Source organism: Odocoileus virginianus, chromosome 9 (assembly GCF_023699985.2).
Source record: "Odocoileus virginianus isolate 20LAN1187 ecotype Illinois chromosome 9, Ovbor_1.2, whole genome shotgun sequence".
Lineage (NCBI taxonomy): Eukaryota > Metazoa > Chordata > Mammalia > Artiodactyla > Cervidae > Odocoileus > Odocoileus virginianus.
This window is the reverse complement of record NC_069682.1, coordinates 60643812-60669427: the sequence shown is the minus strand read 5'-3', so window position 1 is coordinate 60669427 and position 25616 is coordinate 60643812. Positions and strand designations below refer to the sequence as shown.

The following is a 25616-nucleotide window of genomic DNA, read 5'->3' as shown; positions in this document are numbered from 1 at the left end:
CTCTTTTTCTGTTTTGCATATAGGGTTATCGTTACCATCTTTCTAAATTCCATATATATATGTTAGTATACTGTAATGGTCTTTATCTTTCTGGCTTACTTCGCTCTGTATAATGGGCTCCAGTTTCATCTATCTCATTAGAACTGATTCAAATGAATTCTTTTTAATGGCTGAGTAATATTCCATGGTGTATATGTACCACAGCTTCCTCATCTATTCGTCTGCTGATGGGCATCTAGGTTGCTTCCATGTCCTGGCTATTATAAACAGTGCTGCGATGAACATTGGGGTGCACGTGTCTCTTTCAGATCTGGTTTCCTCGGTGTGTATGTCCAGAAGTGGGATTGCTGGGTCATATGGCAGTTCTATTTCCAGCTTTTTAAGAAATCTCCACACTGTTTTCCATAGTGGCTGTACTAATTTGCATTCCCACCAACAGTGTAAGAGGGTTCCCTTTTCTCCACACCCTCTCCAGCATTTATTGCTTGTAGACTTTTGGATAGCAGCCATCCTGACTGGTGTGTAATGGTACCTCATTGTGGTTTTGATTTGCATTTCTCTGATAATGAGTGATGTTGAGCATCTTTTCATGTGTTTGTTAGCCATCTGTATGTCTTCCTTGGAGAAATGTCTGCTTAGTTCTTTGGCCCATTTTTTGATTGGGTCATTTCTTTTTCTGGAGTTGAGCTGCAGGAGTTGCTTGTATATTTTTGAGGTTAATCCTTTGTCTGTTGCTTCGTTTGCTATTATTTTCTCCCAATCTGAGGGCTGTCTTTTCACCTTGCTTATAGTTTCCTTTGTTGTGCAAAAGCTTTTAAGTTTCATTAGGTCCCATTTGTTTATTTTTGCTTTTATTTCTAAAATTCTGGGATGTGGGTCATAGAGGATCCTGCTGTGATTTATGTCGGAGAGTGTTTTGCCTATGTTCTCCTCTAGGAGTTTGATAGTTTCTGATCTTACATTTAGATCTTTAATCCATTTTGAGTTTATTTTTGTGTATGGTGTTAGAAAGTGTTCTAGTTTCATTCTTTTACAGGTGGTTGACCAGTTTTCCCAGCACCACTTGTTAAAGAGGTTGTCTTTTTTCCATTGTATATCCTTGCCTCCTTTGTCGAAGATAAGGTGACCATAGGTTCGTGGATTTATCTCTGGGCTTTCTATTCTGTTCCATTGATCTATATTTCTGTCTTTGTGCCAGTACCATACTGTCTTGATGACTGTGGCTTTGTAGTATAGTCTGAAGTCAGGCAGATTGATTCCTCCAGTTCCATTCTTCTTTCTCAGGATTACTTTGATACAAGTTTCTTAAGACACTAAACTGCCTTTGAAATCTTTTACTGTTACTTTGACTAAATGAATAACTATTGCTTCACAATGAATATAAGCTGGTATCAATCTGGAATTGATTTGCTCTTCCTGTTTAAAAAAAAAAGTCAGTCTTCTTGGAATATGGCTTTTGATAACAGATTATATAAATTTCTTTGTCTTTAAGTGATTCATACTTGCTTTTAAAATCTTTCATTACTTTGATAAAATGAATGTTATTTCACAATGCTATATGGAGACTATGACACACACAGACAAAGCTCATACTGCTTCTACAAAATTAACCCCTCATCAGGAAATTTAAAATGGATCAATAATGGCTATAAGCCAAACAGTCGGGGCTATGGAAGTCCAAGACAGCTGCTTGGCTTTTCCCGGCTCCCTGACAAACCTCACTTTTATTTGATACGATAAAACCTTTCCTGGCTGTAGGGTTAATATCTCACAATGAAAAAATTGGTTAAAAACATTTTATGCGATCTCCAGCAATTGGGACACCCACTTTGCTGGACAGGTCGTAGAGACATTGACAAAAAACTTCACAAACTTCTTGGAGACTATCGTTTTTACTGCCATCCTCGGTCGTCAGGCAAGGACCACAAAACAAAGGGATTGGTTACATGAGATTGAACAGACTGCTAAGTATGACTACAATTTTCATGACTTTTTTTCTGACATATTATTGGCTTCTAATCTTTGTTTTCAGATATAAAAAAGCTCTTCTCCTCAAGTCACTGATGGTTTAAAACAATTTAGTGATTTACACCTGTGGATAAAATTAAAACATTTTTCTTTTCTCTCTGCTTCATTGCTCCAAAAATTAGAAACATTTGGGTTCTGAACAGCCTCATCAAGGTAAAAAAAAAAAAAAAAAAAAAAAACTGTCTCCAGACATATACAGAAATCTCAAGAGTATACTGGGGAGCTCAAAAAGAAATATCCACCCAACTGATGTCAGGCCTATGACATCTAATGTTTCACTGAATCTTGATTTCTAGTTTTGTTAATTAAGATCTGTATTTACTAAAACTCACTTCTTAGATAATTCCTTATGGTTATGTTACATTGCTAAGAGGCTTCGTTAAATTAAATTAAAAAGGTCCTTCATTGAAAAGACACTCTTTGTTTCTAAAACTTATCTCAGTAACCAGTCTTGAAATAAAGATCAGATGCTCAGGATCTACAGTCAGGAAATTAACAACAAGCTATAGTCATTTAACAAACTGTCAGATGACTTAAAGATGCCACTGGGCTATACCTAATAAAAGTTCTTGACTTAAATTCTTACTTATGATTTTACTATTACTGCTAACTATATTGCTTTCTTTATTGCCTATTTCAAGAAATGTTATCCCTTACATTATCAAATGTGTGACTGATCTACTGATATAATGATGATATAGAGTTCCATATAAAATCCACAGTTATAATGGATGTAACTCATATATCTTCCTTTGGTAAACTCTCTTATGTACATATGACTATTGATACATTCTCTCTATTTACATAGGCCACTGCTCACTCCAGTGAAACTACAATGAGACTACAAAACATATACAAAGACATTTATATGCTTCTTTTGCTGTTACAAAACTACCAAAAACTATAAAAACTGATAACAGCCCTGCTTATACCAGTAGAACATTCCAACAATTTCTTAAAATTTGATCTATAAAACATTCTACTGACATTCCCTATAACCCATAAAGATAGGCCATAATGGAGAGGGCTAATCAATCACTTAAACATATAACCCAAAAACAAAAAGGGGGAAATGCCATAGGACAGTAAAGAATATAGAGTAAAACTTTATTCACTCTCAATTTTTGAATATTTCTACACAAACTATGGAAACTATAGCTGAGTGACATTTTCAGGCTACATCCACAAACACAACTAAGACTGTGATTTGGTGGCAAGATCTACTAACAAATGCTTGGTCGCCTGGAAAGTTAATTACATGGCAAAGAGGGTTTGCTTGTATCTCCCCAGGAGAAGGTCTAGAACCTGTGTGGATTCCAGCTCATAGAGTAAACCTGAGCAGAAACAACCAGTCGACTCCAGACAACCTCATCATGGTTATGTTTGCCCTGATAACCATCACAGTGAGTACACCCCTGGCTTTGGCAGAAGCAAAGAATTATACTTATTGGGCATATATACCTAAACCCTCATTACTAAAACCCATTGACTGGGGGGATTCTATGATCCCCGTTTATGTTAATGATTCTTCCTGGATACCAGGACCTGAAGATACACGCCTTCCTCTTGTTTAAAAAGAGAAAGTGACTCCTTCAGTGTTACTTATCGGTATGAATCCTCACCATTTTGTGTAGGACCAGATACAGGATGTCTTAAATTATCTATGCAAGCCTGGCTGTCCACTAATTCTTTAAATCATAACTATATTAAGGTTCAACTATATTTTCTCTCTGGTATGAGTTTTGCTTATAACTACTCAAAACCCAATAATGACACCAAATCAGACAGACCTTTATGTGAACATCGCAAGCTGTTCTGAATAACAAGATTGTATTCAAGATCTAAAAAACAAGATTGTATTCAGTGGGATAATTGCCACAGGACTGAGAGAGTAATTTTGATTAATGGTTCCTATGGAATTGTATGGGACTGGTCCTCTAAGGGGTATGCAGTCTCTTATTGCTCTCATCAAAATCAGTCCTGCAATCCTCACAAAGGGCTGCGTTGGCTGGTGCACAAAGTCTTTGACCATACTAATATTACCACTCATTCAGATCATCCAATTATATGGCATGGTAGTGGCATGTCACCCCCCTTCCCACAACTGGATCAAGAAAGAGGGCAAAGAGAGATTTGGAGATTGACTAAGTCTTAAAAAATTCCAAATTTGGGATGGAATTATACTGATAAAATTAATTATTCATTGACATTTAATATCAGTACAAACTGGACATTTTACATTCAGGCTGTGTGAGAGATCCTTATGTGCTCTTGAAAGGAACAATTTCTACCAATGAAAGTGTACAAAAACTTTCTCACCAGGATTTCAAATTATATACTTGCTGAAATTCTTCACTTGATAATTCGAATCCCTCATTTGTTATATTAAAAAGGAGATTGCGAATATGGCTTCCAGTAAATCAAACCAGACCTTGGGAAGGCTCCCCTGAAATACATGCTCTTTTAAAGGTTATAAAGAAAGTACTGCAACGTTCCAAAAGGTTTATTGGACTCCTTATAACAGCTATTGTGGGAATTATTGCTAAAAGCCACAACTGCAGCAGTAGCCAGGGTGGCACCGCATCAAACTATACAAGCGACTACCTTTGTACAGTAGTAACACCAAAATGCAAGTTCTGCCTGGGGAAGTCAAACCCACAGAGACTGAGAAAATAATGACCGTTTGACTGATTTCGAAAATTCAGTTCTCCTACTAGGGGACAAAGTGCAAAATTTAAAATTACAGATTCATCTTAAGTGTGATTGAAGTATCTCTTCATTTTGTGTCACACCTCATAAGTATAATCAAAGTGCATATACTTGGGATCAATTATCTAAACATTTGAGAGGACACATTCATAATAATCTATCCTTAGATATTTCCCAATTACAGGCTACTATTTCTAATATGCAGAGTGTTCACTTACAATTACTCTCAGAAACTGATTTATTTAAAGAAGTTGAGGAAAGCTTACATAAACTTAACCCCATGATGTGAATTAAAACTTTAGGAGGAGTATTACTTGGTACTATAATATCAGGATGTATATTTTTAACTGTTTTGTGTCTAGTCCTCAGATGCACGAGAGAAACCATCTGAGAACTGATGAAGAAAAATGTTGCTCAGACAGCATATCTACTTCTCCAAAAATGAGAAGGGGAGGATATAGTGGGAATTCCTAATAATGTACTTTCACAGCCTTGAGAAATTTCACAGGAATAGCACTTAGAAAAACAGCATATATTAAGAAACCACATTGGTGATTATTTTTCATGTTTTTCTTAGAATCAAAGCCATGTTACAAACCCCAAGGCCAGACCCAGAAGGGAGTATGACTGGGATCATGAAAGCATAGACCCTGGGACACAGGGTCGGCGTTAGGTATGAACACTGCCTATGAACTTGCTGATTGTTCCTGAGACTATCCCAGAAGGGAACAGCCTAGGATAAAAACAAGATCTGGACTATGTCAATGTTGTGTCCTGGGAAAGACAGATCAAAGAAAGTTTTGTAGTCTGCAATTAGGAATAAAAGTTGGACTCAGGGTGGACTCTGAACCTCAGTCCAATAGAGGCTGCAGGTCCCCTGACTCACTGCACCAGATTTCGTGTTCTGTCTTCATTCTCGTCGCTCGATCCAAGACCACTAGGGCAACACTCCGGCAGGTCTTGGTTGTGGCACATGGGATCTTTAGTTGCGCCATGCAAACTGTTAGTTGTGGCATGTGGGATCTAGTTCCCTGGTCAGGGATGGAACCCAGGTCCCTTGCATTGGGAGTACGGAGTCTTAGCCACTGGACCACCAGGGAAGTTCACCTACTCCTCCTTCTTTGCTGTGTAACCCGAGAACAGTTTTCTTTTAAATTCAACACACAAAATTATAGTATCGAGTATGCTTTTCAAACTCCACTCACCTCTCACTCACTGGTGAAAACCATCCATCTTGTCCAACATGCTCATTTTGCCACTGGGGAACCAGGCTGCAGGTGATGGACTCAAGGAGCTTACCGGGATCCCGTGAGACAAGCAGAAGCAGGCTCTCCAGAGTTCAGTGTCTGGGTGTTCCTCAGAGTCTGCTCCTTGCAGGGGTGGTGTAGGTGGGTGGGTGGGTACTGGGTGGGGGAGGGCTTCTGCCTTCTCCCAGGCTGGGCTCTTGTGCTGCCATGGCCTCTTCCAGGCCCCTCAGGGCTCTCAAAGCTAAACCATGGGGTTTCCTGAAGGAGAGAGATGACTAGGTCCTGGGTCTGTGGTACCAAGGCTGGAGAGAGACAGGAACCCTGAGTTCTAGGCCCAGCACTACCAACAAGGAAAGCCAGCCCAGACCAGTGACTAGTGGCTTCCGGGCCCTGTCAGAGGCACCAAGGAGCCCTCCTTAAGTCCCACCGAGCACCTCCCTATCTCTGGTCTGCGCCCTCCCTCTCAGGCTGCTGACTCCTCATCCTTCTCCCAGGATGCCAGCTCCTGTCATGCTGCCCATCTGTCTCGGGCTCCTTGTATCTGCCCCCGCGGTCACGCCTCACTCCAGGCTCCGGCAACACCCTGTCAGACAGAGCTGCTCGATGAGCTATTGGCAGACTGGCAGCCTGTGGGCCCAACACAGCCTACGTGTGTGTTTTGTTTGCCTAACACAGTATTTCAAGAACAATTTGAATTCACTGCTCACATTTGAAAACCAGTAGAAGTGGGGGGGTGGGCGGCAGAGGATGAGATGGTTAGATAGCATCACCAACTCAGTGGACATGAGTTTGAGCAAACTCCGGGAGACAGTGGAGGACAGAGGAGTCTGGCATGCTGCAGTCCACGGCGTCTTATGGAACATGACTTAGCGACTGAACAACAACTGGAATCATCTAAAACATTGGGTTTCTGGGTTTTCCTGAAAAAAATCTAAAGCTTAGCCGTATTGCATCCACATTATTTCTTGGTATGACATCAACTGATTGGAGCTACTGAGAGGCTGCTCCACCGGCATGGGGAATGCGCACACCAGTCCGCACCATTCCCCATGACCTCCCCAGGCCTTCTGTATGTATCTATCTGTCCTTTAATCTTAGCCGCACCGCATAGCCTACCATCTCAGCTTCCCTGTTGGCTCCAGGGGTCTTGGTGAATAAAATCCTCTACCCTGCCAGACTTGTACCACTTCTTTTAATCCTCAACCACCATTAGGGAGCAGACCAAGGATCTTAGCCCAAGTCACAAGACTCCAGTCAAATGCTTTAGCAAGATGGTTGCCATAGAACGAATGCTCTATGGATCTTAGTTCCCTGACCTGGGATCAAACCCAGGCCCCCTGCAGTGGAAGCACCACCAAGGAAGTCCCCTACCCTCCTTCAGACAACCTGTCTGGGCTTGCAAGACATTTGAGTTCACAACCCTGTCTTGCCTCTGTGCCTCCCATCCATGTCATAAGACCCTCTCACCCTGAGGCCACCCCCAGTGATTAACCCCTGCACACCCAGCCTCCTGACCATCCCCTACTCAGCCCCACAAGTGTCAAGGGAGAAAGCACCCCCTAAAACCTCTCCAGACCCATAGGTCGCCCCCAGGGCCTCCCACTGTAAGCCCCACAACTCCCATGGCGGTTATTCAGGAAACATGGTGGTCAACCCAACATCTTTTATTGATTCTACATGAGGACCCCTGCATTCTTATACTGAGGCAGGAGCTCCTGGATTTTGTACCGGGGTGCTATAATGGCTTGGACAATCCTCAATGGGGGAAGGTATTTCTGGGGTGCCATAAAGATGGGGTGATGACGTTTCGTCTTCTTGTCTAAGCTATACAGATCCAGCGTCACAATTCTGGGGTTGTAGGTCCCTTTCTTCTTGGACTGGATCGGAGTGAACGGGGGACGCCAGCGAGGCTCTACCAGCAGCCGCACCAGGTCCTTCCGGAAGATATTCCAGTTGTTCTCCTTGAGGAACTTCTGGCACAGCTCTTCATCGCTGAAGGTAAGGAACAGGTGTTGGGGCTCCCACCCCAGAGCCTCCCTGTCCCCCTGCCCCTCCAGTCCTGCCTCCTGCCACTCCTCCAGTCCCTAAACACCCTGAGCCCTGTCCCTCCTCTGCACCCTTGCCCAGACCCTTCTATCGGCCTCCTCTACCTTTCCACGCTTTCATCCCCTAGACCTGCACTACTCCATGCAGTGGCCATGACCCACAGGTGGCCACTGAGTACCTGAAAAGTGTGATTAATCTGAACTAGAGATGTGCTCTGAGTATAAAATACACACCAGATTTCAAAGACTTAACACCAAAAAAAGAATGCAGAGTATCTCAGTCATTTTTATGTTGATTACATGCTAAAATGATATTTTAGATATACTACATTCAATAAAATGTATTCTTAAAATTAATTTCACCCCTCTCTTTTTATTTCTTACAATGTGGCTATTGAACATTTTAAATTATACCTGTGATCATTAGCCATCAGGGAAATATAAGCCAACGCCATACAAGATACCACTTATGCCCACTGGGATTATGACAATTAAAGAGACAAATAATTATTAGTGTCAATGGAGAAGTGGAGATATTGCAATGAGGGTTCCAATACATTGCTGACAGGAATAGAAAATGACGCAGCTACTTGGAACTATAGCCGAGCAGTTCTTCAAAAGGTTAAACAGTTAACTTACAACCCAGCAATTCCACTCCTTGGTATATACCCGAGAGAAATGAAAACATATGCCCACATAAAAACTTGCACAAGAATGCTCCTAGCAGCCTTATTCAAAATAGCCAAAAAGTAGAAACAACCCAAATGTCCATTGATTGATGAATGGAGAAATAAAGTATAATATGTCCATGTGCTGCAATATTATTTGACAATAAAAAGGAATGATATACTGATATTAGGTTGGCCAAAATTTTGGGTTTCTCTATAACATTGTATGGAAAAATTCCCGAATGAATTTTTGGCCAGACCAAAACTGGCTACAACATGAATGAACCTTGAAAACACTATGCTAAGAAGCCAGTCACATGTGCTGGGTTGGCCAAAAAGTTCATTCGGGTTTTCCTACCAAACTACTACGTGGTTCCATTCATGGGAAATGTCCAGATCGGGCAAATCTTTAGACATAGAAAGTCAACTGGTAGCTGCCCTGGCTGGTCTTGGTGCCCTGAGTCTACTCTGCCCCTCTCCGTCATAGCACATGAGGGTAAGGAAAGAGGTGGGCAATGGTGGATGGCCTCAGGACTCACTGGCTTATTTCCTCCTGAGACCACAGCAAGGGAAAGCCTGTTTGACTTTCACTGCCTCAGCTGTACTCTCACCTAAGGAGGCAAGCTTGGTAAATCACTAACACATTAGAGCATTCTTTCAGAAAATTGCATTGACCAGGAGGACAAAAGCAACTTTGATTCACAGAGATCAACTTAATACAAAATCTAGAGGTCAGCATGGGCTACAAGTTAGTCCTGAGACCTTAGGTCTCAGCAGTGTCAGTGTCAGCTCCTACCAGCTCACGAGAGCAACTCCATGCTGAGTTGGTAGCTCAAAATTGGCCATGGGAGGAGTATGTGTAATAGAAACTGGCCAACACTTCCAGTCAGGAGACCTCCCACCTCCCAAAGAGCTGCTTGTTGAATGTTCCCCAGCATACCACTGGGGAGTCTTTACCTAAAGAGCCCCATTAACTCCTGACTTCTTACATAATAAATAACAATATCTAACCCTGCTTAGCACTCACCATGCACCAGGCACTTTATACTTGTTAACTCATCAGATCCTCATGACCACCTCATTTCACAAACGTGGAAACTAAGGCTCGATGAGGTTAAGGAACTCACCAAAACTTAAGAGAGGGCAAGCATGTGATCACAAATTCTTAGAAGATCTATTTGATGTTGTTCCAGAGTAAAAGTTGACAGTTAAGATTCTACATCACGTCGGCCTCCCTGGCGCGGCGCACTCCCCGCCGGCCGCAGCCTGACACACTGCGCGGCCCCCCCAGTCTCGCAGCTGTCTCCGCAAGGCATGGCCCAGGGCTTCGCCTCACTATGGCAACAGCACGGCACAGCACCCTCGACTTCATGCTCGGCGCCAAAGCTGATGGTGAGACCATTCTGAAAGGCCTCCAGTCCATTTTCCAGGAGCAGGGGATGACGGAGTCAGTGCATACCTGGCAGGACCATGGCTATTTGGCGACGTACATAAACAAAAATGGCAGCTTTGCCAATTTGAGAATTTACCCGCATGGATTGGTGTTGATGGATCTTCAGAGTTACGACGGCGATGCACAAGGCAAAGAAGTCGATAGTCTTTTGAACAAAGTAGAAGAAAGAATGAAAGAATTGAGTCAGGACAGTATTGAGCAGGTAAAGCGATTACCACCCATAGTTTGAGGAGGGGCCATCGACAGATACTGGCCCACTGCGGATGGCCGCCTGGTTGAGTACGACATAGATAAAGTGGTGTATGATGAAGACTCACCTTACCAGAACATTAAAATTTTACACTCAAAGCAATTTGGGAATATTCTCATCCTCAGTGGGGATGTTAATTTGGCGGAAAGTGATTTGGCGTATACCCGGGCCATCATGGGCAGTGGCAAAGAAGATTACAGTGGCAAAGATGTACTGATTCTGGGAGGTGGAGATGGGGGCATATTATGTGAAATAGTCAAACTGAAACCAAAGATGGTGACTATGGTAGAGATTGACCAAATGGTGATTGACGGATGTAAGAAATACATGCGAAAAACGTGTGGTGATGTCTTAGACAATCTTAAAGGAGACTATCAGGTTCTAATAGAAGACTGTATTCCAGTACTGAAGAGGTACGCCAAAGAAGGGAGAGAGTTTGATTATGTGATTAATGATTTGACAGCTGTTCCAATCTCCACATCTCCAGAAGAAGATTCCACTTAGGAGTTTCTCAGACTGATTCTTGACCTCTCAATGAAAGTACTGAAACAGGATGGGAAATATTTTACACAGGGAAACTGTGTCAATTTGACAGAAGCCCTGTCACTCTATGAAGAACAGCTGGGGCGCCTGTATTGTCCTGTGGAATTCTCGAAGGAGATCGTCTGTGTCCCTTCGTACTTGGAATTGTGGGTATTTTACACTGTTTGGAAGAAAGCTAAACCTTGAAAATCAGTGTCCCCGAGTCACGTGTGCTGCAAATAGCCTTCCTGACCTTTCTATGCTGTGCGTGAAATCGAAACAAGTCAGGCAATTGATTGTGAATTCCTTCACGTTTCCTCTTTTTAATTATTTTAATTTAAAAGTCAAATGGAAAAAATGTATATTTTGATGACCTAGGATGATTAGACAGCACAGTGAAGGCTGCTAAATGCACTGAACCCCTAGAATGTGATTTTTGTTTTTGTTTCTGTTTTTCTGTGTGGGCTTGTTTTGTTTTGTTTTCATTTTGGTAGACTTTGAATTTGGTCATTTGGAGGAGTGCATATCATTGTTTTCTTCTGGAGGGGAGTTCTTCATGGAGTTTCTTTCCCCCCCAAATTGATACAGATTTGGTGCTTATGAGGAAAGACTTTAAAAATGAATAGCAATGCTTCGATTAAAATTACAAATGAGAAAAAAAAAAAGATTCTACATCACCTCCTGATGCGGATGGTCACGTTGATTCTAGTCTAGTCTTTCACTAAAAGGGGCAGCTCTTCTAAAGCCCTCCACTTCATGCAGGGGTTCCAGTTCCACCCTCTGCCTCACTGGAATTGCAACCGTCACCTGCCCTTGCAGGATGCCACATTTCAGCCCATGGCGCCCTCAGTTACTACCCCCACGCCACATCCGCCTGGCCACCCAGCACTAGATCACACGCGGTGCTTTGGTTTTAGGTTGTTCTTCACTTGGGCCCTTGAGAGGGTTCCCTTTTTTCCTGAGAACTCAGCTGTTCATATTCTACATGTGCTCCTTGTGTCTGTAGGGGGACAGGCTTCAGATAATCTAGCCCATAGCATCCATGGGACAGGTGTCTCACCCACAGACTGGGCAATCTTCAGCATGTCACATCCCCCTTTCCTGGGCCTCACAGTCCTCAATTAAAACATGGGGGATATCTAGGGTGAAACAGATCACCAGCCCAGGTTGGATGCATGGGACAAGTGCTCAGGCCTGGTGCACTGGGAAGACCCAGAGGGATGGGGTGGAGAGGGAGGTGGGAGGGGGGACTGGGATGGGGAATACATGTAAATCCATGGCTAATTCATTTCAATGTATGACAAAAACCACTGCAATGTTGTAAATAATTAGCCTCCAACAAATAAAAAAAATAAAAAATAAAAAAAAAATAAAAAATAAATAAAACATGGGGGATTTGAGCTAGATAATGGATATATTTTCTGCCTGCTTTAGCAGTCGAGAAAACCATGAGTTTGACAATTAACGAATAAGCCAGAACTCTGTCTGTCAGCATTGCAGACGACTGCAGCAGAGTGCTGACTATGCAGCACAGACGCTGAGGGCCCCAGCATCTGCCATCCTCAAGTCTACGCAAACCTCCTCTGAATTCCAATTCAACCAATGTTGGCTGACACCCGTCGTGTACCAGACGCTCTGTGAGAAGCTAAGGCTCCTTAAACCCTTTCTCTCCTCCTTAAATCCTTTCTTTCCCCCTTAAATCCTTTTCTGAGGAGGTGGCTCTAAATAGCTATTTTCTGCGTTGATAGGCCACAGAAATCAGAGAACTGGGGCATTGCTGAACTGCAAGAAACCATCAGTGTTTCCCAATTTTTTTTTTTCCTGCAAAACTGCCCCCATTTTTCTTTTTCTTTTAAAACTTTTTATTTTGTGTTGGGGTACAGCTGATTAACCATGTGGTGGTGGTTTCAGGTGAACAGCAAAGGAACTCAGCCATGCATATACATGTAAAAACTGCCCCCAATCTGGATCACAGCTACATTATCACCTGTTCTTTTATTAATGCTTTTCTTAATTCCACTAAATTTCTTTTACTTAAATACTTACTTTGGCTTGGTTCAAAAGCAACAAGATTGTCTAATCAAGGGTTTAGGGAACTAGTCCTATTTTTCTAACTCATATTTGAATAAATATGTAACTGTTCATAATCTGTGTACCACCTAAAATCATCTTGTAAGCCTTCTGAGAAGATGTTCCATAATTTGGGAAAACTGTTCTACTCTAATTGTTTCATTTTGCAGTGGAGTCTGATGCCTAGAGGAGGGGAAGTGACTTGTCCAAGGTCATACAGATCCCATGTCAAATTCTTTCCTGTGCTCATTAGATACGGTTGAAGTAACTCTACAGATCTGCTTGCCTTCACCTCTTTCTCAACCACAGGAATCACCACAACTGCTTACAAAACCATGTCTGATCACATCACCACCACAAGAAAAGAAAAAGGCGGGGAGGATGCAAAATCATATCTGTATGGTTTCTCTTATGAAAGTTTGTGTGACTGAATGATAAATGCATATTTGGCACATATCCATGTAGTAAAAAAAATACTGAAAGGATATACATAAAATGCTAATTGGGATTGTTGGAGTAATGCAAACACTTTCGGTCTTCACCTTCTGAAAATGTTCAGCCTTTTTCATTTTCCACAGTGAGTGGGCCTCATTCATTCACTAACGTTTATCAAGTACCTATCTCGTGCCAAGTACTGTAGAGGTGCTAGAGGTGAGAGGTGGATAAAGGCCAAACCCTGTCTTCAGGAGGAAATTAATCAAGTGGTGGGGAAAGAACTGTGCAAAAACTACACAGTTCTAAGGACTTCCCTAGCAGTCCAATGGTTAAGAGTTCACCTTCCAATGCAGGGGGTGCAGGTTCGGTCCTTGGTCAGGGAGAAAGAGCCTACATGTCTTGCATTGTAAAAAAATTCAATAAGGAGTTTAATAATGGTCCACATTAAAGAAAAACAAACAAACTACAAAGCTCTAAACAGTTGTAATACAGCATGGTGTGGCCACTGTGAGAGCTGTAGGACTATGGGTGAACAGAAAGGGGTACCTAGCCCAGCTTTCTGGAGGAGATGAATCTTAAAGAATGAGAAGCAGAGGCAGGATTGAGGGATGGCGTTGCAGGCAGAAGGGCCTACATTGGCAAAGGCAATGGTCTAGGAGGCAATCTGCCTGGATTGCCAGAGTGGGTTAGAGACAGCAGGAGTGCTACAGGGAGTTGAAGGGTCAGACTATGAAGCGCTGTTTACATGGCACTGAATCTGCACTGTATCCTATAGGCAGTGAGGTACCACTGAAAGGCTTTAAACAGGAGTTTAACATGGCCAGATTTGAGTTTTAAAAAAAGCACAGTGCAGGCTTCCTGGTAAGCTCAGCCGGCAAAGAATCTGCCTGTAATGCAGGACACCTCGGTTTGATTCCCCTGGGTCGGGAATATCCCCTGGAGAAGGGACAGGCTACCCACACCAGTGTTCCTGGGCTTCCCTGGTGGCTCAGATGGTACAGAATCTATGCCTGCAGTGCGTGAGACCTGGGTTTGACCCTTGGGTTGGGAAGATCCCAGCACACTCCAGTATTCTTGCCCGGAGAATCCCCATGGCCAGAGGAGCCTGGAAGGCCACAGTTCACGGGGTCGTAAAGAGTCGGATGTGACTGAGACTAAGCACAGCCCAGCACGAAAGCACAGTATGCAGAAGTGGTCCAGCACGGAGAAGACGGAGGCGGGGGACCAAGGCTAGGGTGGCTGCGAGAGTCTAGGCTGGGGTTCCGGGAGGGGCTGGGGATGTCACCTGGGGAGGTGAATGAGATCCACTGGGCTGTGTGAAGAAAACAGTATGATTTCATCTATATTTATCTTTGGCTTTTTTTTTTTAATTTAAATTTTCAGCCTCATCATGCAGCTTGCAGGATCTTAGTTTCCTGACCAGGGATCAAGCCTGTGCCCTCAGCAGTGAAAGCACAAGGTTCTAACTACTGGACCACCAGGGAATTCTGTCTTATTCTTTTTAAAGATCTATGTTTGCATATTTATAAGGTATAGGAGATATACAACACACAGAAGATATAATATAGATATAATAGATAAAAAATAAATATTGTCACTCATATCACATATATGTTCTAGGGACTATACACTCAAACACTCTTTAGTAATAACAGTGTAAGATCAAAACAGTTCTGTGACCAGTGATCAGGCAATAAATTAGTTTTTACGTAAAAAATAGTGGGGTTTTTTTCACAGTATAAAATTATTCACTTTTATGGAAAATTTGGAAACTAGGGAAATATAAATAGAAAACTTTTTATTAAATCTTTTAAGATAAATATTTTTTAATTATAAAATACATATATCATCATTACCAAACATTGAGAATAAAGGGGAAAACCCACTTGGAATGTTACTACCCTGACAACAACTTTAAAAAGTATATAATTTTTCCCCTTATTATAAAAGAAATGTAAAAAAAAGAAACATATACTCACTGCAAAAACAAACATCAGAGGAATATATAACTATAACCAGAAAGTCCCTTTAAGTCCTGTCTTCCAGAAAGAATGACCATTACAAATTGGGCAATACTGCAGAATTATCATTTTTGCTCATTTTCCTTCTAGATTTTTCTCATGTTAGTGTTCTACAAAGGCTCTAGTCATAGTATATATACAACTTTGTACCCTGTCCTTTTCATGTAGCATTTTATCACTCATTTTACTTTTGCTTCTTCAAAAAAGTTACTATTAAGGGAATGTACCACTGTTTTCTAAACTGGCCCCTTGGTATGACACGTGTGGATAGGGGTGGTTGTTTTTCTATTATGAGCATGGCAGCTACAAACATCTTAGTATCTTTCCCTATAATTTAGTTATATAGAGATAAATTCACAGGTAGACCATTGCTTCAAAGGGTAGAAACAGTTTTGGGCCCTTGAAACATTATTATCTAAAATTATTATCAAAAGGATTGAGTCAATTTAGAGGGTATCAGCAATTACCAGTTTCATTCTACCCTTGTCAGAACTAGATATTATCACTTTTTTTCTTTTACTAAAATAAGAGGTAAAAAATTGTTCATTTGATCTGGCGGAATGCACACACTTTTCTAGCACTGACCTGGGGTACTTGATACTGAACTTTGACAATTTTTCTATTGTATTACTGTCAAGCAGTTCACAAAATTTTTCTTTCCTGACCCGTATCACCTCAGCTCCCAGGCTCACAAGGATCAAGGGCCGCGTGTCATGTTGGCTCTCCGGGAGGAGGATCTGGTGAAGGCCCTAGAGAAAAGAAGCCCCAGAAAGTTCAACCTCAGAGACCATCCATTCTACAAGCACATTTTCCGAATTGGAAAAGCAAGGCCCCAAACAGGACTTGAATCCATCTGGGGTCATTCAGCAAGTGATAGGGGGAAGTCCAGGGCTCTCTTTGCCAATGACATCAAAGTCCTCAAAGAACCCTCCGAGCACTGTGTCCATAGACCTACCTCCAGGCAGCAGGCTCTGCAAGAATCACGCTTGTGGGACTTCCCTGGTGTCCAGTGGTTAAGAATCCACCTTGCAAAGAGGGGAATGCAGGTTCGATCCCTGGTCTTGGAACTAAGATCCCACATGCCAAGGGACATCCCTCGTGAAGCAATGAAATGCCGCAACTAAGACCTGACATAGCTAAATAAATACATTTTTAAAAAAGGATTTGTACTCACACAGTCGCTTGCCAGGTAGCAGCATTTTACCAGCTTTCCCTGGTGTCCAATCTCAACTCTTCTTTGTGCCAGATCAGCCCGTTTTCTCTTCCTTAGGACGATGACAAATAGCTCGTCCTCCTAGATCTTCCCTTTTCTACAGCCACCACGCCCTCCCCGACCCTTCCCTCCAGGGCTTTGTTCACAGCATGTGTCCCCAGAGCCTTAGTTCTTTCTGTCCCGCACAGGCTCTGGGGCCACTGGCGGCTACTGTGCAGCTCCCATTGCTCCCTGGGCTCTCTGGTGTGGATTCCTACTCCATCATATCTGAAAGGGAGATGGAGGTCAGCAAGCCCATCTGCTTGCTTTACAGGGACTGTATTTCCCCTTTGTAAGGGGATACTTTGAGATGGGGCAAAGCTGGGACTAGGGTCCTGGCTGCTGAAGTCCCAGTCCAGTGCTCAGTCAGCCTCTCAGCTATTAAGATTCTGGCAAGGAGGAGAGAGGTTAGTGGTCCAGGGCTTGCAATGCCCAGCTGTCTTGGGCTTAAGAGGACATCAGCCATAAACCAAGAGGTCTGCTCTAGGCAAGCCAAGCGGGATCGGGGAAAATGCAGGCTTCAGAAGGAAGATCCACATGTTTACTTGTCATGTTGATAGGGACAGAGTAAAGGGACAAAGTAGGTGATTAAATAGTTAATCCCACTAAAGGATCATAAGTAAAGGAAAAGGTATGAAGACCCCTGAGTCAGCGATCACGCTAGAAAGAAGGTTTGCTTAGCAACAAAACCATGTGACAGGAGCACGCGATGCGCCCCAAAACAATAAAACAGTGGTGGCATGAGACCCACATCCTGCCTAGTGAGCTCAGTAAATTAAAGACCCCAGGACACACTCTCTGCACACACAGAAACAATAATTTATGGAAAGGTGATAATTCAAATTCAACGGTTAGGACTCCAAGCTCTTTGATCCCTGGTTGGGGAACTAAAAGCCCACAAGCTGTGTGAGGCAACCAAAAATTTTGGGCTTCCCAGGTGGCTCAGTGGTAAAGAATCCGCCTGACAATGCAGGAGACACAAGAGACACAGGTTCGATCCCTGGGCTGGGAAGATCCGCTGGAGAAGGAAATGCAACCCATTCCAGTATTCTTGCCTGGGAAATCCCAGGGACAGAGGAGGCTGGTGGGCTACGGTCCATAGGGCCGCAAAGAGTCAGACATAACTGAGCACACACAGCATATCATAGGCATTTCAAAGTGAAAGGCCCTCATTGTACTGAGACCTAAATTAATTTTGACCACTCTGGCATATAGGGATTATCAGCCTTAGATGTGGAAAATGAGGTTGGGCAAAGGAAATTCACTCGTCAAAAGTCACGTATCTAATAATTACAGTAAGGGTGATGCTGATGATAATGATGGCAGTGATGGTGGTGATGGTGATGATAGCACCAATTCATGTTTAATGAGCAGTCACTAAATCCCAGGCGCTCTTGTAGCTCTGGTGTGTGTTAACGCACGTAATCCTCACTAGAACCCCACGAGGTAAGTTCTTTTATTATCATCATTTCACAGAGGATGCTGCTGAGGTTAAGAAACATGTCCAACATCACACAGCATGGAAGCAATAAAGCTAGGATTTGAATTCAGGTGGGTCTGTCTTTAGAGTCCATGCATTTATTTATTTATCTATTTATTTATTTATTTTGGCTGTACCATGGGGCATGTGGGATCTTAGTTCCCTGACCAGGGATCAAACCTGTGCCCCCTGCAGTGGAAGCACAGAGTCTTAACCACTGGACCACCAGAGAAGTCCCCAGAGTCCATGCTTTTAGCTGCTACACTTCAAGGAAACTGAGCCACAAAGACGTTAACTAGTTTGCCAAAGGTGACAAGGCAGAAAGTGATAGAGTGGGATTTGAACCTATCAACCTGCCCAGGACCTCACTAAGGGCAGCCCAGCAGCAGGCACTGTTATTCACCTCCAGTCCATCCTACACTTTCCAGCCAGAGTCAGGTCCTCAAACAGCTTCCCAAAGGTCCCAGGATAAAATAAAACTCTTCACTGTGGCCACTGAGGCTTTGGCTGCCTCACCCTCGTGAGGTCTCACCTTGTTTACTCTGTTTCAGCCACACTGCCTCCCTTCCAGTTCCCTCCACATGCCAAGCTCCTTCCCACCTCAGGCTCGACCTGCTTTCTCTTTCTAGAACACTCTCCCTCCCAGGCTGTCCACAGCTCATTTGTTTTGTCATTCAGGTCTCAGCTTAAACATCACTGTCTTAGAGCAACCTTCCCTGACCACTCCATTTAAGACCACCTCCCCCCTCAATCCAGCTTTCTGTTCTGTTCTCAATAGCAACTTAAAACCTTCTGTATATTTGCTGCTTTATCTGTACTGTCTGTCCCCAGACTAGATCATAAGCCCCATGAGGGCAAGAATGACATCAGTTTACTTGCCCACACTGGAACCTTGGGCCATGTTTGGAGCTTGATAAATGCTCAAGAAATACCTGCAGGACTTCCCTGGTGGTACAGCAATTAAGGTTTCACCTTCCAATGTGTGGGGAATGAAGGCCTTGCTCTGAGGCCCCACTCAGAGCCTTCTAGGATTGTCTAGAGCAGGGGTTCTCAACCTCCAGGATGTAATGTCTGATGATATGAGGTGATGCTGATCTAACAATTACAGAAATAAAGTGCACAATATATGTGATGCACTTGAATCATCCTGAAACCATCCCCTCCTACCTCCAGTCCATGGAATCAAGTCTAAAGCTTGGAATCAAGTCTAAAGTCCCTCTTGTTCCACTTTCCACAGCTTCCCACATGCCCTCTACCACAGTAAGCAATGCCCTTCTGCCTCCATTCACCCAGGGTGCTTGGCCTCCCAGCTCCTCCCTGGGCCGGCACAAGGTGCGTTCACGGCAGGTGCCCAGCCTCAGGCAGCCTGTGTTCAGTCCCGAGCACCTCGCCCGGAGACTCTGAAACTGCAGGGAGGCGAAGCGAGAGGGCTGGAAACCACATCACATGAACACTGCAGGAATGGAGGAATGTTTTCCCTCAATAAGAAAATAATTAACGGGGCATTGGCATGCTGCCTGGCTCCATAAATGTTGAACAGAAAAACAAAACAGCATTCTTTAAATTCTAAGAGGCCATCATGTGGCAAGGAAACTGATTTCTGTTTGTTCTTGGGGGGGGTGGGTAGGGTGCAGCGGGTGCTGGGAAGAACTCATTAAAAGCTGCAGGAGACAGAGTTTTACTGAGCAAAAGGAAGAGCTGCGGAAAAGCTCCAAACTAGTCACTCAGCACTGACTAAGGGCTGGGCCAGAGCCTGGGGCTCCGGACAGTGCTGGGCTGGCCTCCCTGCCTCCCAAGGCACACAGTGCAGAGAGCACGAGCGCCAGGAGATCAGCACAACATGGGGTGAAGGGGTGTGAAGAGGACCCCGGGGACTCATGGTGACAACGGCTGACCGCACATCAGAAGACGTGCCCCCACCCCCAGGAAGACCGAGGCACATGGCTACTCACAAGAGGCCTCACGCCCTCCCTGAGCTGCTCACCCAGCCTCCCAGCTCCGGCATCCGTCTTCTAGCATCTAGCTCCCACAACAGTCAGAGTTCAGGGTCAAACTTGTTTACCCATACATTCCCCTCCACTATTGGATTTTTTTTTTTCCCTGGCCGAGTAGCAAGTGGTAATTAGAGCTTCCCAGGTGGCTCGGTGCTAGAGAATCCACCTGCCAAACCAGGAGATGGGGGTTCAATCCCTGGGTCAGGAAGATCCCCTGGAGTAGGAAATGGCAACCCACTCCAATATTCTTGCCTGGGGAATTCCATGGATAGAGGAGCCTGGCGGGCCACAGTCCACGAGGTGGCAGAGAGTTGGACACGACTGAGCACACACAGCACAGCACAGTATGTGGGATCTTAGTTCCCTGACCAGGGATCGAACCTGCGTCCCCTGCATTGGAAGCACAGAGTTTTAACCACTGGACCACCAGGGAAGTCCCTGGATAATCTTTAGAACCATTTTAGACTTACAGCAAAACTGAGAAGATGATACATCTTAACCAGTTTCCCAGTTAAGATCTCACATTGTGTAATAGTTTTGTTGCAGTTAATGAACCATGATGGATACACATCAGTAACTGAAGTCAATGAGTTATGTAGATTTCCTTTTTCTGTTCCACACTCCTCTCCAGGACACAATACACTTAATTGTCATGTCCCTTGAGGTTCCTCTTGGATGTGGCAGTTTCTCGGACTTACCTTGTTTATGATGATCTGGACAATTTTGAGGAGTTCCAGTCAGGTAGGTCTTGGGTTGCCCCACTATTAGAATCTGACTGATTTTTTCTCATCATTAGATGGGGGTTATAGGTTATTGGGAAGAGGACTGTAGTACACCATTGTCATCACATCACATCCCATATTTATTATCTCATAAATAAGGGACATACTATCAACATGATTTATTACTGCTGATGTTGGCCTTGATCACCTGACTCAGGAAGCATTTGCTTTCAGTAGTTTTCCCTCTGTAAAATTTTCTTCCTCCTTTCTATACTGTACTCTTTGGAAGGAAGTCACTATGTGCTGTCCATGCCTAAGGAGCAGTGAGGGCAGCATATCTACATAAATTATTTGGAATTCTGCATGTGCGATTTGTGTCTTTTCCCTGTTTATTAATTTATTCATATGTATGCATTATATCAGTTTGTACTTACAGATTTTGTTAATTTTATTTATTTTTGGCTGGGCTGGGTATTCCTAATGGAATTCCTACGTGCCGGCTTTCTCTAGTTGCAGTGAGCAGCAGCTATGTTTTAGTTGCAGTGCATCTTTTCCTATTGATTTCTTTCCCTTAGAAATATTCCAAGGGAATTCCCTGGTGGTCCAGTGGCTAAGATTTGGCACTTTCACTGCTGGGGCCAAGGTCAATCCCTGGTTGGGGAACTAAGATCTCTCAAGGCACAAACTGCAGCCAAAAAAAAAGAGAAATATTCATTTAACTTTGCCACTTCTTTTCATAGTTTGCTAATTTCTCTTTATTGCCAAATAACAAGTCACTGTATGGATTTGTCAGTTTGTTTATATTTATTTACCTTTCCATATAAATTTTAGCATCAGTTTGTCAATATCCACAAAATAACTTACTGGGATTTTGATTGGGATTTCACTGAATCTATACATCAAGTGGGGACAAACTGACATGTTAATGATACTGAATCTTCGAATCCACAAATATAGAATATTTCTATATTTATTTAAATCTTCTTTGAATTCTTTAATTATAGTCATACAGTTTTCTGCATATAGTTTCTGAACATATTTTGTCATATTTATACCTAAGTATTTCATTTTTTGGTGCTATTGTAAATGGCACTGCATTTTTTATTTCAAATTACAACTATTTGTTGCTTTATACCCTGTGACCTTGCTATAATCATTTACCAGCTCAGGAGGTTTTATTTGTTCTATTTGTTTTATTTCTTCTTTTTTTTGTTATTTTGTTTCATTTTTTAATTCTCTTGAATTGCCTATATTGACAATCATGTCACCTGCAAACAAAGAAAGCTATATTTTTTCCTTCCCAATCTGTATTTGTTTAACTTCCTTTTCTTAATGCACTGGCTAGGACTTCCAAAACAACACTGAATAAGAGTAGTGAGAAGGGACACCCTTGCCTTCTTCCTGGATTATTTTAAAGCAAGGCCCAGATGTCAAATAATTTTATCTATAAATATTTGGATATGTATCCCTTAAATATAAAGACCTTTAAAAAAAATAACCACAATACATTACCACATCTTAAAAAGTCAATAATATCCCTTAATATCACCAAATCCAGAAAAGGCTGTTTTTAAACCTTAACTCTCATTACCTAGCACCCTCAGCCCATTACGTCACACACTGTATTGTGAACAAGGCTCTCTGCACACTTACCAAGATCTCTCCTTGCTCCAAAGTTTGGATCTTCATGTAGGCCCCCACCGCAGCTTCCTTGGGGAGATCACCATACTTGGTTTGGATCATGGGACATTCGATCAAATGAGTACACCTGGACCTGAAATTTGACAGCTTGTTAAAGAGAACTCGCTTGTAACACAGCTCTTGACGCCCTCAGTAATCAGCCCTCACTCTCCTGCATGTTAAGATCACCCCTCCCTTCTCCCAGGTGGTGAGAACACAGAAAATCAAACCCTGGGAGACACTGTCAGGAACTGTAGAGGTTTAACAGGGCAGAGACTTGGGAGAGGAGAATTTCATCAAACTTTTTGTCTAGTCCATAAAACAAGTGGCCAATCCAGGTTCAAATCTCGATTGGACTGACTGTAAAGCACTTATCTACTGACTCCCTTAGATGAGTAAACTTCTATGAAAAAGCTCAGATTCAAAAAGGCTGAGTGATACACAGACAGAAAGTCACCACCAAAAAATGTACGCAGCCCCTTCAGATGGGCTCCCTGAGAAAGGAAGCAGCTGCCTGCCTGATGAGGCCCTGTGAGTTGGAGGTGGAGAAAGTAGAGCCCAATATCAAACCCAGGACCTCTCTCAGCTGCCTTCATTTTTAAGTCTTCTTTGAATTTGAATTCGTTACAATATTGCTTCTGTTTTATACTGGTTTTCTGGCCACAAGGCATATGGGATTTTGGCTCCCCAACGAGGGATCAAATCCATACCACCTGTATTGGAAGGCAAAGTCTTAACCACTGGACCACCAGGGAAGTCCCCCTAGGCAGCCTTCTACACACACCCCAACCTTCGGGGGAAGGTTGTGATTGTTACCTCTGCTTACCCCCCAGCATACCTGACAGTCTGCCCTTTAAGTTATACCCCCTTTCAAACCAGACTCTGAACCCTCCAATCTGTCAAGGGTAAAGCTTACTTGATTTTTGAGCTGAAGGTCTTTGGGAGAGTATTTCCTGAGGTTTTAATCTTCCTACTGAAGCTGGATCCTTCTTGCTCCTGGGCTTTCTGGAGATGAAAAAGCTTCAGAAAACTAAAATCCTGTACAGGATATGACCTGATCTGGAATTCCTTAAATCTCTCCATAGGAGACAAATCTGTTAGAGAAAGCACAGGAAAACACATTAATGACTCTTTCCATACATGAGGATTATACTGGTGGTGTTTGGAGGTGTATCATAGTCTTCTGTGTGGTGAGTCTGATGCATGGGAGCATTAAGAAAAATAGAAAAGAAAAATATTGTGGTCTCTGCATATTTTCCCTCTGGGCTGGGCCCTGAGCTAGAGCTTTACAACCATTACATCCAGTCGAATGTCATTAGCCTGATTTAAGAGAGAAAATGAGAAGCAGAGTTTAACAGCCAGGAAAGGGCCGAAGGGCTTCCAGGTAAAGAATCCGCCTGCAATGCAGGAAACCCTGGTTCAATTCCTGAGTCAGGACGATCCCCTGGGGAAGGGACAGGCTGCCCACTCCAGTGTTCTTGGGCTTGGCTGGTGGCTCAGACGGTAAAGAATCCGCTTGCAATACGGGAGACCTGGGTTTGATCCCTGGGTTGGGAAGATCCTCTGGAGGAGGGCATGGCAACCCAGTCCAGTATTCTTGCCGGGAGAATTCCATGGACAGAGGAGTCTGGCGGACTACAGTCCAAGGCATCACAAACAGTTGGACACGACTGAGTGACTAAGCTCAAAGGGCCAAAGCTTGAATTTGAACTCAGGTGTTTCTAATTCAAAGCTCGTGTCTTTCCATTAACAGATCACATTTATCTGGTTTTTCAAACTGGGACTGGGGGTAGGGGTAGCAATAAAAGATAAATAAATGACCAGCCATAAAACCCTGAGCATGTGCTATGCCTAGCACAGTGCCTGCACCATAACAGGCCCTCTGTGAGAATTATTAAAAATATTTCCAAGAGAATACCACTCAGAAATGCTATGCTGAGTGAATGGAGCCAGACACTAAAAAGCACATACTATATAATTCCATTTACATGAAGCCCTAGGAAAGACAAAGGGAACCTACAGTGACAGAAGACAGGTAAGTGGTTGCCCAGGGCCAGGGGTGAAGGATAGAGATTGACTCGGAAGGGGCACAAGGGAACTTTTAGGCGTGATAGAAATGTTCTATAACTTGGTTGTGGTGGTTACAACAGATGTAGATTTGATAAAACTCACTGAACTACACACTTAAAATTTGTGTCTTTTATTTTATGAAAATTGAACCTTAATGACATTAATTTAAAAAACAGATCTCCTGAGAATTCCCTGGTGGCCTAGTAGTTAGGCTTTCACTGCCATGGTAGGGGTTCAATCCCTGCTCAGGGAACTAAGACCTCACAAGCTGAGCAGCAAAGTAAAAAAAAAAAAAAAAAAAAAAGAGCCCCAGTGTTAGAATTAATTGTTAAAATTAAAATTAATGTTAGTAGAAGTAAATCCAAACTACACAAGGAGTAGTACTGGAAAAACAGAGCACATATTTGTTTTAAAAAACCCTAAATACGCCTATTTAGAAGACATTGTAGCAATATTTATCAACATTTTGAATGCACTGCCGTACACACTGGACCAATTACTTGATGCAGTAATTCTAAGAATTTATCCAATATGTTTCTGTGCACAAATATGCAAAGATAAACACACCAGGAAATTCACCACAGTAGGGTAATAGTGAAAAACTGAAAATAACCCAAAGTATTTGTAAAATATAACTGGTTTAATTGTAGCATGTCCATACAAGAGAATAAAGCTCAGCTATTAAGAACTACAGATCTAGAATTTTGCTTCCAACCAGAGTAAAAGGAACTAGATCCACTAGATGTACTCTCTCACCAGAAACTAATAAAATACTGGGCTAAATACACAGGAAAAAACGGTTTTCAAGACATTGGGCATCAAGCCATGAAGAATCATTATCTCTGCAAGATAGAAAACAAATGGGATGAGCTCTTCTATTACCCCAGCCAACCACCTGGAGGCTTTCTGGACAATGTTGTGGCAAAGGGAAACCCAGGAGGAGTCCAGCCATCTCCAAATTAATGTGACA

General features: G+C 42.9%; 1 protein-coding gene, 1 non-coding gene and 1 pseudogene across 3 annotated transcripts in view; 1 reads left to right on the top strand and 2 right to left on the bottom strand.

Annotated features, from left to right (window-relative positions):
- Positions 1–7632: 7632 nt before the first annotated feature.
- CNBD2 (cyclic nucleotide binding domain containing 2) overlaps positions 7633–25616 on the bottom strand; it is a 64346-nt gene continuing 46362 nt past the window's right edge. For both annotated transcript variants that reach the window (XM_070472580.1, XM_020894078.2), the window contains 4 exons: positions 23493–23670; positions 22550–22670; positions 16034–16197; positions 7633–7976 (listed from right to left, as the gene is read on the bottom strand). In XM_070472580.1, coding sequence (XP_070328681.1) covers positions 7658–7976; positions 16034–16197; positions 22550–22670; positions 23493–23670 — 782 coding nt within the window. In that variant the 3' untranslated portion in view covers positions 7633–7657. The remainder of the gene's footprint in view (positions 7977–16033; positions 16198–22549; positions 22671–23492; positions 23671–25616) is intronic.
- Positions 9979–11587, top strand: LOC110137589 (spermine synthase pseudogene; annotated as a pseudogene).
- Positions 20535–20607, bottom strand: TRNAG-UCC (transfer RNA glycine (anticodon UCC)). Its single transcript has one exon. It is a non-coding gene; the product is annotated as a tRNA-Gly (tRNA).